Source organism: Nymphalis io, chromosome 9, assembly GCF_905147045.1.
Source record: "Nymphalis io chromosome 9, ilAglIoxx1.1, whole genome shotgun sequence".
NCBI classification, from domain to species: Eukaryota; Metazoa; Arthropoda; class Insecta; order Lepidoptera; family Nymphalidae; genus Nymphalis; species Nymphalis io.
The window spans coordinates 12,581,183-12,596,881 of NC_065896.1; the positions used below are offsets into that span (position 1 = coordinate 12,581,183).

General features: G+C 36.3%; 1 protein-coding gene across 2 annotated transcripts; it reads right to left on the reverse strand.

Annotated features, from left to right (window-relative positions):
• Nucleotides 1–10,895: 10,895 nt before the first annotated feature.
• LOC126770681 (uncharacterized) lies at nucleotides 10,896–14,685 on the reverse strand. Of its 2 annotated transcripts, none has more exons than XM_050490191.1 (3): nucleotides 14,526–14,683; nucleotides 12,801–13,101; nucleotides 10,896–10,981 (listed from the first exon to the last, which is right to left on the reverse strand). In XM_050490191.1, the coding sequence occupies exons 1-3, from the start codon at nucleotides 14,548–14,550 to the stop codon at nucleotides 10,978–10,980; spliced, it is 330 nt and encodes a 109-aa protein (XP_050346148.1). In that variant the 5' UTR covers nucleotides 14,551–14,683; the 3' UTR covers nucleotides 10,896–10,977. The 2 variants fall into 2 exon arrangements, with proteins under 2 accessions (XP_050346148.1, XP_050346147.1); XM_050490190.1 differs by lacking the exon at nucleotides 10,896–10,981 and adding an exon at nucleotides 11,112–12,453 and having other exon boundaries at nucleotides 14,526–14,685.
• Nucleotides 14,686–15,699: the final 1,014 nt, after the last annotated feature.

Here is a 15,699-nt window from a genome sequence, read left to right on the forward strand (position 1 = left end):
TGAAAATTGTCGTTATATTTATTGATAGCAATTTACTTGTCTATCGAAGAAGGACTTCAGGTTAAATTAAATTCCACAATGCCAGACGGACAGGAATTTTGCATTCCTGGCAAATACGCATTGCAAAATTCTCAAATTTATTTATTCTATTAGATATTGTAGTATTTAGTAATGAAATTGATTTAATTCACACTTATATATATATACTTTGTATCCCAATATAAATAATTTAATGTGTAGTTTTTATGTTATTCGTTTATCTAGTAGCTTATATGTTTGCAAATACCGATATTTGTTTTTTGTTTCAATTAGTGGGCAGTCTTACAAATGGGCCATCTGATGGTAAGTGATCACCACCACCTAAAACTATTGGCACTGTGAGAAATATTAACCAACTTGTGCCTATATAACACAGCTATATAATAAGATGAGCTGGTGGTAAAAACTCAGTCCTGCTTGCACAAGGCCCTGCCACCAAGTCATATTATGAATAAGGATTTTTTTAATAAATTTTATAAGTTTCTTTCATGATTAAAATTGACATTATCAAACAACAAATTTATATAGATAAATGCAAAACCAAATTCCTGAAATATTAATGAATTAATCAAATGAAACCAACATATACTTTATTCAAGTAGACTCATGTATGTAATATATGGTATTAAAAATATTAAATTAAATTCATAATGCTTGAAATTTAGCTTCTAAACATAAAACCGATAACCGGCTCCGCGCATTGTGTCATCTGTGTTACCTTTTATTAACTAAAAGCCATATTTTTTTCTTATTAGTATGCAAAGTGTTTGGTTGAATTCATTTTAGAAGTAAGCTTGATTAATGAAAAATGAAGAGATCTTACGGAGACGGATATTTGGTGTACTGTTATCAGTTCAATTAATTTGCTTGTGTTATGCTGATTTATTGAAAACGTTTTATTTTCCCGTTCATGTAAGTGCTATTAAATAAAATTCATCCACAAAAATGACAAAACATAGCTTAAAAATATAAATAATAATAAACAAAGTAAATATACATATATATTTCTGTTATTGTAAAATATTAGTCAAGCACATTATTATTTTTAAGAAATTGTAATCGGTGCAAGAACACTCAAAAACACACAAACAGTTTTTGCTTTCAAATAGGTGAAAAAAAAATTCTAGTTTTAGTACATGATTTATTACGATATAGTTTATGTAACATCCGCTAGTAAGCCTTTAATAAATAAATAAATAATATTAGTCAGTAAATAACCCCTCACCGGCAACATCAATAAAAAATGGCGCGAGTGCCATGATAGTTACGAGAATTGATGTATAAATAACAAATCTTAAGCTGACGTCATCTAACGCTCGAAATCTTAAGCTTACTCTTTAGACGCTCGAAGTCTTAGCCCTTACCGCGTACCGTGCTAAGATGTAAACACATCACAATGGCATATAATTTTTGAGAATTAAAAAAAAATCAACAGAACGATCTACGAAAATTTATATTACTTCAAAGTTAAACAATCTTAGCGGAATTTTCACAATAAGTACAACATAGTCCGGTATCTCGGGACAAAATGCAATCAAAGGAAGCAAAGAGACAATGCGGACGGCCGGTCACGTTCCGTATCCGATTTCATTACCCGGCTAACGAACTGAACGCCCAGCAACTGTGATTGATTTTACAATCCGACTCTGATTAGCATACGGTATTAAAACGTTAGCATACGGTTCAAGGGTTGATACTAATCAGGTTAGAAAGTAATGTGATTCGTTTGTCGTTGCTGAACTCAATTTGAAATGTTATTTTTAAATTTAAATTTATAACAAGTAAGGACGAGTAGAGCGAGAGAAAACATACGGAACTTGATCTATTGAACTACTTTACTCTCTCTCTAACTCATAGTTCGTAATTACCCCAAATGAACTAAAGGTTTTTGCTAAGGTAACTTCGAGCTGATAAAACTAATTTCTTTACAGAAATCCCAGAATTTGAATCGAAGAACTCAAAATCTGCAGCCTAGTAAGCTAGCCACTAGACAACGAGGGAATTAATAAAAGTAAACTTTAATGTAACATACGTCCGTCGTAATTTAGTCCGTGTCAGTTATTTCAAGCAAGCGCTGTAATAAAAGCAATTTAAATCGATTGACTGCCGATCACGTACTGAATTGCATTTCATTATACATCCCTTGAATTAAGCATGTCGAGTTGTGATTGATTTTATAGCATTGGCGTAAGCTAGAGATAATGCAGCTAAATAAAATCAATATGAGTTAGTATTGATGGGCTTTTGTTGTTGTTTTATGTTTTTTTATTGTCTAGGTGATCTTTTTTTATTTTTTCGAGGACGAAACTTGTCTATCGTGTTGTAAGTCTGGGGCTATCATTATAATTTTATATTATGTGTGTAATGTTTTACTGAAATACTTTCTCGAAAATGTTTCGGTTATGTCATGTCATCAAGCGCTATAATTTTTTATCAACATTTTTAATCAAAGGAATAAATAAATTAATTAATGCTGATAAACATTTTTTTCTTTAGTTCTAAAAGCAATTATATAATTTTTTTTATTGTCTAGGTGATCTTTTTTTTTAATTTATATCTATGAAGTGATTTAAAGGACGAAACTTGTCTATCATGTTGTAAGTCTGGGTCTATCATTATAATTTAAAATTATGTGTGTAATATTTTACTGAAATACTTTGTCGCAAACGTTTCGGTTATGTCATGTATATCAAGCGCTTTTTTTCAATATTTTTAATAAAAGGGATAAATAAATTAATTAATGCTGATAAACATTTTTTTCTATCAGCATTATTATAAGTTCACATTTGTTCTAAAAGCAATTATAAGAAATTAAGTTTAAAAGTGTTAAATGGAATGAACGATACTTAAACGTTTAGATTACGTAAAAAAGTATAATTTTGTAATAACTAATATTAGATATTTATTACTTTCTGAACTAAGATCCCTTGTGTATGTTGTATATCTGTACTATGTAGGTATACATGTATATACATATATATAATATTTTATTTTATTTGAATATCTAGTGTATATATCTTAGCTCCATCGCTCAAGTGCTCAGCAATTAGACTGTCGTGAAGCGGAGATTTACCACGTTTCATTTGTTAGACTGTGTTATGTTTCAGGGACTAAACTGTAGCCGGTGATTCGAAGCACGTCTGCCGTGCAATTTACACATTCCCACATTTAAAGGCTTGAGACAGAATAACTCTGCAAACATATTGACTACATTTCAGCTATCAACCGAATTATTCATACATACAGTGTGCAGAATTTGGCCGATTTTGTTTATTAAAAGATTGTAGAATTGTAAATATTTTTTTTTAGTTTTTATTTTTTCTTCAGCAGTGCAATTTTTGTAAGAGCTCACTTAATTATTCAACCATGAAATATTGACAAACGAGCGATTTTGATGCGCATATTCTTGAAATGTTACTATTGTAGCCAAAGTCGCATAACACTTCCTGATATTTCACGTACAATTTCTGCGATGAGTGTCGACTTTGTTCTTATAGAAAAGTCCTATAGAAATTAATTTTATTAATTTTAATATTTATCATTATGAGAATCAAAGTACAATATAAAATGACCTGACCAGCTACGCCTACTAATAATAAGATAATATTATATTAATATATAACAATATTATCGTGACATTTTTCATACACAGCTATCTGATTCCAAATTAAGCTTGTACAGAGCTTGTACTATGGAAACCAGACAACTGATATACTGCATATACTATTTTTCTTTTTTCTTTTTCTTTTATAGGTAATTACACCCAGACAGGATAAACAGTCATGTTCATGCACACAAATGTCTGTCCTGGGTGGGAAACGAACCCACAAGCTTCGGCGTGAAAGGCAAGTATCTGCCAACCACGCCAATTTTATTACTTCTAACAAAATCAAAATCAATATAATAACCCAAATATTAAATTTTGTAAACCACCCTTATCTCTACCATGTACATATTGAAAGCATATAATTGAGCTGATTTTAACCTGCTTTAAATATAGGAAACTTTTAATTACTTTGCTTAAGTTATGCCTTGGTATAACTTTCGCATATTATATTGTTAAAACTTGTATTACCTGTATAGCATTCGATATGCGTGAATCTCATAACAAGATAATTCATGCACAGCTTAAATAACAAATAAGATATTAGCGACCCTTTGTCTCACATTACATAGACATTCTAAAGTGTAAGATACTGATACAGCAATACTTAGTTTTGTCACATTCCCGTTTGAAGTTCCCGCCTACCTATAATGTAAAAAAAAACATTAATGTATATCAGCGCTACATATACTAATATTTTTAGATTTCTATTTACTCAATATCATCGACATTAAACACATTGAAAAGTAATAAAATATTATAGTTATCTGGTCTGACGATCAGCTACAGGGGCCAGAGTGCTGGAGCTGCCGAGGGCGCAGTCAGACCAGGCCGATAAGCTAGCTGACCAGCTCCGCACGGTGCTGGATGGAGTGGCCAGCGTCGTCCGCCCCATAAAAAGGGTGGATATAAAGGTGACGGGGCTAGACGACTCCGTCAAAAGGAAAAAATTATCGCTGCAGTTGCTCGAGAAGGGAATTCCCCCACTGAAATGGTAAGATGTGGAGATGTGTCACATGTACCCGGATATATGGGTATGGCCCTCGTGACATGTCGGATAACTGCGGCAAGAAAGGGGTCCAACGACGGTCGTCTCCTGGTTGGTCGGAGCTCAACCAGAGTTTGCGCACTAGAGCAGCGCCCTCTGCGCTGCTTCAAGTGTATGGTCCTTGGCCATACAAATACAGTCTGCCCATCCAAGGCTGAATGAGGGGGCCTTTGCTTCCGGTGCGGCCTCGATGGCCACAAATCAACGGATTGCAACGGAAAGCTGCGCTGCGCTGTTTGACATGAGAGAAGTATACAGATTCCTTTAGACGAATATCAACCACTGTGCTGGGGCTCAGGACCTGCTACTGCAGTCCATGGCAGAGTGGGGGATGTGGCCTGCGAGCCCTATTACGTTAGTGGTGGAATGGGGGGAGTATTCAGTTGTAGGTACGTACTTCTCTCCCAACCGCAGCCTGGCAGAGTTCGATATTTTTCTCGACTCTGTCAGGGCCGCGGTAACCAGACAGTCGCCAAGACCGACTATGGTCCTCGGTGACTTTAATGCCAAGTGACGCGCCTGGGGAAATCCAGACACGAATCCGCGAGGAAGGGCCGTCCAGGTGTGGGCTTTACTTTCTTGCCTGTCCCTACTCAACAGAGGGAAGGTTCAAACCTGTGTAAGACATAACGGAGAATCTCCTTCGGCATACAGGCCAATTGTACTGCTGAATGAGACGGGCAAACTCTTCGAGAAAATTCTAACTGCCCGTCTCTCAGAGGCTCAATACGGGTTCAGGGCGGGTCGATCAACCATCGACGCCCTGAACGCCCTAAAGACCCGGACCATGGAGGCGGTGGCCCGAGGAGACGTGGTCCTGGCAGTATCGCTGGACGTGGCGCACGTCTTCAACAGTCTTCCTTTCGAGACAATAAGAGTGGCGCTTCAATATGATGGGGTGCCTTTCTATCTTTCTAACTAAAATATTTCTTCCTATATTTTCTACTTTATTCTCAGTATATAGCTGTTAGTTGTACAATTTTGTACGATACAAAATTTAATAAATATTCCGCACACAACACAAAAACTAACTGAACCAACTAGAACTGTAGCTGATTTTTTAGACAAATTATAGTAACAGCCTGTGAATGTCCCACTGCTGGGCTAAGGCCTCCTCTTCTTTATTTAAGGAGAAGGTTTTAGACAAATTGTAAGATAAAAATGTTAATGATACAAAACGATCATAAAGAACGTTGTGCTTATAAGTACAATATCTAACGCATTCTGGATTTTGATTCCGGTTTGGTTGTAAAATACTTATGGTGGTAGTGAGTAGTACCATTAAGTTGTACTGTTGTGTTCGGTACACTACGATGTACTGTATACAATTATTTCTTCGGCATCATCATCAGCCAATCGTTATCCATCGCTAGATACATCACCGCTGGAACGTAGCGGGGTTATGGTGGACGAGGTCTACGCCTCACCCAATATTTGCTAAAACTCCGGCGTCCGTATACAATTGGGTCCCGCCAATTTCTTCAGGTGATTAGTCTAATCGGCTGGAGCTGTACTTTACAAAGGAGATATATGTATATAAATATTTCAATATGATCTGGTACAATTAAGCCATCACGAAGTGTCTTTTAAATTTACATCAAAGTAATTTCGGAAAAAATTATCTTAGACTGTAAAGAACTGCTGAATGTTTATATGAAACAATCTGGAGGCGATCCTTTCGATCACAAGGTGTGTATCTTCAATGTCTTAGTTTTATAGAAATGATTGTCACACAAAATTTGCTTAACATTTTATCACAAGTTTACGCGTTTTTTATATAGAAAAGGTAGGCGGCGAGCATATGGGCCACCTGATGGTAAGTGGTCACCATCGCTCATAGAAATTGGCATTGTAAGAAATGTTAACAATTGCCTACAGCACCACCAACTTTGGGAATAAAGATGTTATGTCCCTTGTGCCTGTAATTACACTGGCTCACTCACCCTTGAAACCGAATCACAACAACTTTACTTTCTTGCCTGTCCCTACTCAACAGAGGGAAGGTTCAAACCTGTGTAAGACATAACGGAGAATCTCCTTCGGCATACAGGCCAATTGTACTGCTGAATGAGACGGGCAAACTCTTCGAGAAAATTCTAACTGCCCGTCTTGTTCAGCATCTCGAGGAAGTGGGACCGGGTCTCTCAGAGGCTCAATACGGGTTCAGGGCGGGTCGATCAACCATCGACGCCCTGAACGCCCTAAAGACCCGGACCATGGAGGCGGTGGCCCGAGGAGACGTGGTCCTGACAGTATCGCTGGACGTGGCGCACGTCTTCAACAGTCTTCCTTTCGAGACAATAAGAGTGGCGCTTCAATATGATGGGGTGCCTTTCTATCTTAGGAGGCTTCTGGGGGCATACCTCCAGGATCGGATGGTCCTCTGGGAGGGGAGCGATGGGCGAATTGTTCGACGTCAGGTAGGCGGTGGCGTTCCACAGGGGTCCGTTCTCGGCCCAATCATGTGGAACGTCGGCTTTGACTGGCTCCTGCGGGCACTTGTCCTTCCCGGGATGGGGCTGTTGTGCTATGCGGACGACATACTCACGGCGACGGGGCGAAATTTCCAAGAGGCAACCATCCTGGCCGAAGTTGGAACGTCGCTCACGATGGACCGGATAGAAATGTTGGGCTTGAAGGTCTCCATCTCTAAAACGGAGGACCTCTTATTCCATGGTCCACGTCGGGGTCCCCCTCGTGGAGCGTGTATCACAGTCCAACGGACAGTGATAAAGGTGAAGGCCCAGATGAGGTATCTGGGTCTGATCCTGGACGGAAGATGGAGCTTCAGGCAGCACTTTGTCCAATTGAGCCTGAAACTCATTAATGCCGCAGCCACCTTAGGCCGCCTCCTACCTAATGTGGGAGGGCTGGAATCACCATGCCGACGATTATACGCCGGTGTACTGCGCTCCATGGCACTATATGGTGCACCCATATAGGTAGACGCTCTCATCGCTCGTAATAGAGCTCTTCCGAGGAGACCGGTTACCGTACAGTGTCGTGGATGGCGGCGACACTTCTTGCGAGTGATCCGCCCTGGGAACTCCAGGCCAAGGTACTCGCGGAAGTGCATCGGTTTCGGGTGGAAGCCAGGGCGAATGGCGACCGTCTAGGATCAGCGGAGGTGGGGCGAATCAGGTCTGTAGCCCAACAAGCTCTCATTCGCAGATGGGAGGAAGATCTGGGATCCCCATCAGCAGGCCTGGCGACAGTGGAGGCGATCCGCCCCCACTTGAATCGCTGGGTAATAAGAAGGATCGGCACACTTACGTTTAGACTGACGCAGGTGCTTACTGGACACGGCTGCTTCGGTAAGTACCTGCACGGGATAGCGAGGCGGGAGATATCATCCTCCTGCCATGAGTGTGGTGCGCCACTGGACACGGCACATCACACTTTGACGGAGTGTGCAGCGTGGGGGCCCCAGAGGTATACCCTAGCGGCGATAGTTGGCGGAGACATCTCGCTGCCAAGCGTGATTAACGCTATGCTTGGCAGCGAGAGATGTTGGATGGAGATGGTCTCTTTTTGCGAGAGTGTTATGTTGCAGAAGGAGGTTGCGGAGCGAGAGCGAGAGGCGAGGTCAGCCGCCGCTGATTCGCTCCGCCGAAGAAGACCCGGGAGGAGGCGCCGACGCTATGCGCACCTTCTTCCCCCACCGTAAGCGCCGCTGGGGTTAGGGGGGTACTCCGTAACCCGAGAACCCCCTAGGAATGGAGGCCCACTTGAGCGGGCCAACCGTCGGTGCGTCACGGTAAGATGCGCAAGCGATCCCGTGACGCCCCTTCGACAAGACGGAGTGGGTAGCGCTGGTTTTGGAAAAAAAAAATAAGGGTAGTTGGCGATATATATATATATGATGCTAATCGATAGGTTAATACGCCAATTTGAATCGAAGATATAGCTTGCATTTGGACGGTTCTCATTTGACGCGTAGTAATCTGGATATGGATTCTGATATGCCTAAAACTGGTGATTACGATAATGAACTTGCTTTTCTTGAATGCGCTAAAACGTAGCTAAACGTAGAGGTCCTGGGTGTAGCAATTGTTCATAATTGGAACAACGTGCGAATTACTATCAGATTAAAATGAAACTTTTAAAGTTTTATATATTCTTTAGATTAACGGTTTATATACATATAAACATTATTGAAATAGTTGTGTTTTGTTAATATAGCTAAATTATATTCGTAGTAAGGTACTTATTTCTCGTGCAAAGCCCAACCACCATTAAATGTATTTGTCTTGGTTCAGCACCGTACAAATAAACTAAAATATTTCTTCCTATATTTTCTACTTTATTCTCAGTATATAGCTGTTAGTTGTACAATTTTGTACGATACAAAATTTAATAAATATTCCGCACACAACACAAAAACTAACTGAACCAACTAGAACTGTAGCTGATTTTTTAGACAAATTATAGTAACAGCCTGTGAATGTCCCACTGCTGGGCTAAGGCCTCCTCTTCTTTATTTAAGGAGAAGGTTTTAGACAAATTGTAAGATAAAAATGTTAATGATACAAAACGATCATAAAGAACGTTGTGCTTATAAGTACAATATCTAACGCATTCTGGATTTTGATTCCGGTTTGGTTGTAAAATACTTATGGTGGTAGTGAGTAGTACCATTAAGTTGTACTGTTGTGTTCGGTACACTACGATGTACTGTATACAATTATTTCTTCGGCATCATCATCAGCCAATCGTTATCCATCGCTAGATACATCACCGCTGGAACGTAGCGGGGTTATGGTGGACGAGGTCTACGCCTCACCCAATATTTGCTAAAACTCCGGCGTCCGTATACAATTGGGTCCCGCCAATTTCTTCAGGTGATTAGTCTAATCGGCTGGAGCTGTACTTTACAAAGGAGATATATGTATATAAATATTTCAATATGATCTGGTACAATTAAGCCATCACGAAGTGTCTTTTAAATTTACATCAAAGTAATTTCGGAAAAAATTATCTTAGACTGTAAAGAACTGCTGAATGTTTATATGAAACAATCTGGAGGCGATCCTTTCGATCACAAGGTGTGTATCTTCAATGTCTTAGTTTTATAGAAATGATTGTCACACAAAATTTGCTTAACATTTTATCACAAGTTTACGCGTTTTTTATATAGAAAAGGTAGGCGGCGAGCATATGGGCCACCTGATGGTAAGTGGTCACCATCGCTCATAGAAATTGGCATTGTAAGAAATGTTAACAATTGCCTACAGCACCACCAACTTTGGGAATAAAGATGTTATGTCCCTTGTGCCTGTAATTACACTGGCTCACTCACCCTTGAAACCGAATCACAACAATACCAAGTACTGCTGTTTTGCGGTAGAATATCAGATGAGTGGGTGGTACCTACCTAGACGAGCTTGCACATAACCCTACCACCACTGCTATTTGTTTCACTTAACTTTACATTATGATATAGGCCAAAATGGTCATGTGCGCAAGCTCATGCCCATAAGCATAATATGTCATGCCTAGTTAGCCTATCTGTTAAGAATGGTCTACATAAGCCAAGAGAAGATCATCAGCATAAAAAATATTTGACCGTCAATATTCTTACGAGTAAATATATCTTTTATATAAGTATATTAAGATTATATCAAAAGGAAAGTATTTTTTTTTAAATCGTTAAAACTTATAAAAACGAGACAATGTTTGTTTGCTCTCGTATTTGTTTCAAGTTAACGAACCGTCTTCACGTTGCAAACTTGATTTGATGATTTGTAGTTCGTGTAATATAATAAAAAAATCAATGTTCTTTGTTGAAAATAGCATTTATGCCTCTGTATATTTTTTCAGCAATAGATAACTGAACGGATGGAAACTGATTGTATTTAATCTTTATAATCTCTCAATTAGTAACTTTTAATATTTTAAGCATTCATTGTTTGTTTTAACTTAAAGGTTTATAACGATAAGGATGTTTATATCAAATTCTACACCACATTTGTTTTATAAAGCCAGAGAGTTTGAGAACGCTTATCACAGAAACTACAAGTCCGATTCCAAAACAACTTTTTGCTTTAGATCGCCTATTCATCGAGGACGGTATATAAACGCCATATGATTCTTATTAACGGAGCAATAAATTTAAACATATAAAAAAAATTTTTTAGCGTATTTATCATGTAATTTGAATTTATTATAGGGAAAATTCAAGCTATGACACGCTATAGAATTTTTGATGGCAAATGAAAATGCGGGAACTGTGAGCAACGTGACGCCTCTTAATGAACTTTTTCCCAGAGAGCTAGAGATATAGAAGTTACCTGAAATTAAATAATTTATCGAAAATGGCAAATATTATTGAAACGAAATTTACGTACAGTAAAAATCTTTAAAAATAATATTTTAAATCCAAAAACACGTTCGGTAAAAAAGAAAATAATAATACCATTATAAAAGGTCTTTACAAAACGCTGTGCATACAAATCATACAAAAAAGTTTCAATACAAATCCTTTAATAAAACCGGCTTAAATATTTTCAAAGCTTTTACATGTAAATTTGCTTTTAAAAAATAGTTATTTTAAGCCAGTTGGCCAAATTACAACGTCAGACCCGTCTCAAAGGCCGAGCAAATAAATCCGGTAGCGTAACAATAGCGTAATAGTGAGGTTTCCACTTGTACTGTCCATTCATTTATTATATAGTTTATAATTGAGCCTTTGAAGATCCGAAATTCTAATTTCAAAATTATTTGTGCATAGAGGTATAATAGTAAAATACACAAATAGAGGTAAAACGTTCGTACCATTGACATTGTATAAAAACATTACCTATTTCTCAGACTCCTTTTTTTAAAAATTTAATGTTAGTAAACTGATATTTTATGTTGTGCAAAAATAAATATTTTACACATATTTCACGTCTCTTATTGTATTCATTCATACACTATCGCCTAATTTGGACAAATATATAATCGTATTTCAAATCTAGTACAAGTAGGAACGAACTCGTCGACCGTAGTCCGCTAATTGAATAAGCGCCGCAGTGATCCCGGCGTCGCAGGATTGCGCGGTATAGCGCGGGATTGCCGCCGACCTATTTGTTACCTGGATTTGCGGGGCTCACGTATTGGCGACTATTGCTTTCATATTGAATTCCAGGGAAGTAACATGTGACGTGTATCACGGATACGGATTTAAGCTTATGTACTCTTAAAGGATTCAATATGGATTTGGGACTTTGATACAAAAATAATATTATTTCCTTAATACAAAAACATTTTTTTCGATATGTAACAGGAGGCAAAACTTAAGGCTTTATAATAATAGTATTCAAAAACCGTTCATGTTGCTGATACTTCAATCTATCTATTATATTATTAAGTTTTTAAATTTAAAATTCTTTTTATTATTAGACGTGATCACGTCAAGTAAAGAATGGTTAGAACGCCGAATATTCAATAAATAAATTATTGGGCTTAAATCATTTTGAACAAAAAATATTTTAAATATTCTAAACAAATCTCAATAAAATTAAAACAAAAAAATCATATCTGGCTAGTTCAGGAAACTAGTCGATTCATATTGAGTATGATAAGCTTTCGACCAGATTTTTAAAAACAAATTTGCAGGGAATACCCGAGCTGTATTAACAAGTTCGTTGTTCGAATTTTGAACTGTTTCCAGAAATCGTGTTAGTCCACTACAATTTTCGGCCAAACCTTAATAGGTATATTTTCTAAACGAACGTCTTCAATTATCTGCTCTATTCAAGTTTGGTTAAATTTGTTATCGCTGTAACAAAAAATATTTTTTGGATCAGTGTTAATTTATTTAACTATAACATTGGACGGCAGATCCGGAACGAACGAAAATTTCGTAATATAAAATCCCCATTGCTTTTATCAGCCTGACCCGGCTTAAAATCAGGACTTTAGAATTTTCGGTCTATTACAAGTCACTAGAGTTGCATACAAAGGGCAGTTGCATACATATAAGTAGTCGTTAATTAATTTTACTAAGGGTAGTAGCAGTATAGTATATTCCACAGCAAATACGAGATCTACACAAAAGACACATGTACGAAATATGGCTTATCGATAGAGAATCTTTTTCTTTTACTAATTTTACTTTTTATTTACTTCTGATTAGAAGATTTATCGTTGGAAACAATAAATACGGGCACACTTCTAGTTTTGTCATCGAATTCTTCCTGTTGTGTATAATCATAATCTTCATCACTAAAATCTGATATTCGTTGAAATTTATTGATTATGCCGTTTCTCAGCTTTCCAATTACATCGTCATTGCCATCACGACTTTGTGATGTCATTTTCACGTCATTAGGATAATAATGATCATCGGCGGTTTCATGTCTTGCTCTTCGGATTTCATATATTTTTATCGAAGGTTCATAAGCTTCAGCGAATATAGTTAGTGTAACTGAAATCACAAAGTTTATATTATATCTTTTTTCAATACTTTTAATGAGTTTGTTCCTTTGAAACAAAATAGTGTTTAAGGGTCTTTACACAAAGTAAGAAGTTCAACTTCAAGTTATAATTGCTTTCTTTTATCATACATTTAACTTAATAATTTCAATTTTTACAATAGAATTTAAGTTAAAATGTATTTAAGGAAAATTTTCGCTTTTCATTTTAAGAATAGCGCAATAAGTGCTAGTATAAAATCTCGATAAAACTTTCCGAAGATTTAACTATATAATAATCTACGGTAGATTTGAGCAGCAGTGAGTGAGTGAGTACAGTAACAGCCTGTGAATGTCCCACTGCTGGGCTAAGGCCTCCTCTCCTTTTTTTGAGGAAAAGGTTTTTAGAGCTTATTCCATCACGCAGCTCCAATGCGGGTTGGTGGAATACACATGTGGCAGAATTTCAGTGAAATTTGACACATGCAGGTTTCCTCACGATGTTTTCCTTCATCGTCAAGCTCGCGATGAATTATAACACAAATTAAACACATGAAAATTCAGTGGTGTTTGCCCGGATTTGAACCCACGGTCATCGGTTAAGATTCGCGCATTCTTACCACTGGGCCATCCCGGCTCAGTGAGTGAGTGAGTGAGTTTATTCATTATAAAATTAAAAAATCAGATATGAATCCTTAATCAAAATAGTCCATTTTATAGTAATAGTTTTTGCTTAAAGACATTAGTAGATAATAATTTGTTTACATTGTATACGGCAAAAATAAGATTAAACTTTAATGTTGAATTGAACAAAGCCTGACAAAACTATTATTGTACGTCACTTTCTCCCATTGTCATGGCAAGAAATCTAAAGTGATAAATAGTAACTTACATCAATCATGGGATCTAAGATAATAACTTTCCTTATATCCCTTATGTCTGTTATTAATTATGTATTTAATCACACGCGTTCAGTCACCCTTCAAACCGGCACACAATACAGAGTATTAATGTTTGGCTTCGACCACCAATTGGTTGTGTGAATGGGCATAAGCCTAGAGCCTTTAGAAGCCTCTTCCAATGACAAATTTAGCAACTACTTGGTTTATTCTATGATAGACATATGATAAGATTATGTGACATAAGTTGCATTTTATGAGTGTATATTTGTTGTGTACGTTTTTACTATTAATGTATTTATGTTTTACATATATTTGAATTTAAAATAAAATTAATCCCACCGAGTATTATAAGACTGGAATCGATCTGGTATGGATTGATCCTTTGTACATGTATAATATAAATAGCATCAAGTATCTTTTTTATATGTTTATTTTTCATTATATGCGTACAATAAAGATAATAAAAAAAGAGTAGGTTAGACCGATAATATATTATATGTCTGAGAAAATAAAATAAAACAATAAAACAAACTTACCTAAATATGCGACAAATATTTTCATATTCGTTATCAACACACAATGTTACTTGGGAACCATTAAAAGTACGTAGATTTAATTTAATTTATTTTATCGTTTTTTTATGAGTCCAGCGACATTTATTCAACATTCAGAAAATCGGTAAATCATAAATTGGATATTTGATCCTCTTTTGACAGTCTGGTATTCATTGAAACGCGTAGGTGAAATTTCATAAATTTCACTTTGAACTAAAAAACATATTATTTTTGCATTTTCTTTGGCAATATATTAATTTTCTTTACAATATTCATAAGTGCATTTGTGTATTGAAAAAAATTCAACGTATTTTGTTTATTTATAATTCGAATTCGGGTATGGTTTCTCTCGACTCTTATGTGTTTTTTTTATAAATTTACGTTAAACGAAATTTAATCAAAGTTTATTTTGAATATTTACGTAATTTGTAAAAAGCGGCGTATTAAAAAAAATAAAGCAATCGGAAAATACACACACTGATTGCAGTGATACACCACGACAGCTATTAACAACCAAATTTATCCGATTAATTTTTTTTTTAATTCTTAGGTGCACTAATCTTTTACCCAAAGTTCTATTTTGATGTTTTGTGTCTATATTTTTTCTGGTACGTATAATTATAAAGTTTTAAATAAATTAACAATACCGCATACCGGTTAGAAGATCGTTAAATTTAGAAATCAGGCAGCCCATCTTAGCTCGATACTCGAAACAATAAACAAAGAAATATCTTTCCATTTTCAATTTTTATTTCGATACCATTACCTTCGTTAAAACTTATAAAGCGACTATTGTTAGATGACATAAGAATATTTTTAAAGAGAAAAATAATTACATTGTTATATTTTGTTCACTGCTTTCGTTAGGGAATAAACTTTTTTGTTTAGGAAAAAAAGTCAGATAGGCAAACGGGTCATGTGATATTCTTAATAAGGTATGATACACAGTATTGAATAAAATATGATACATTTTCTTTTCGCAAACACTACATCTCCTATCGCATGTCAATCATACTTCAAATCAATTATTTCTTAATTCAGTTGTTGCGGTGTTTTTGCGATAGGACTACGGAAAAAGACAGCGCATTGTATTATTTATAATATTATAGTTAAAAGAACTACGTATAATATATATTCCATATTCTTCAGAATAATT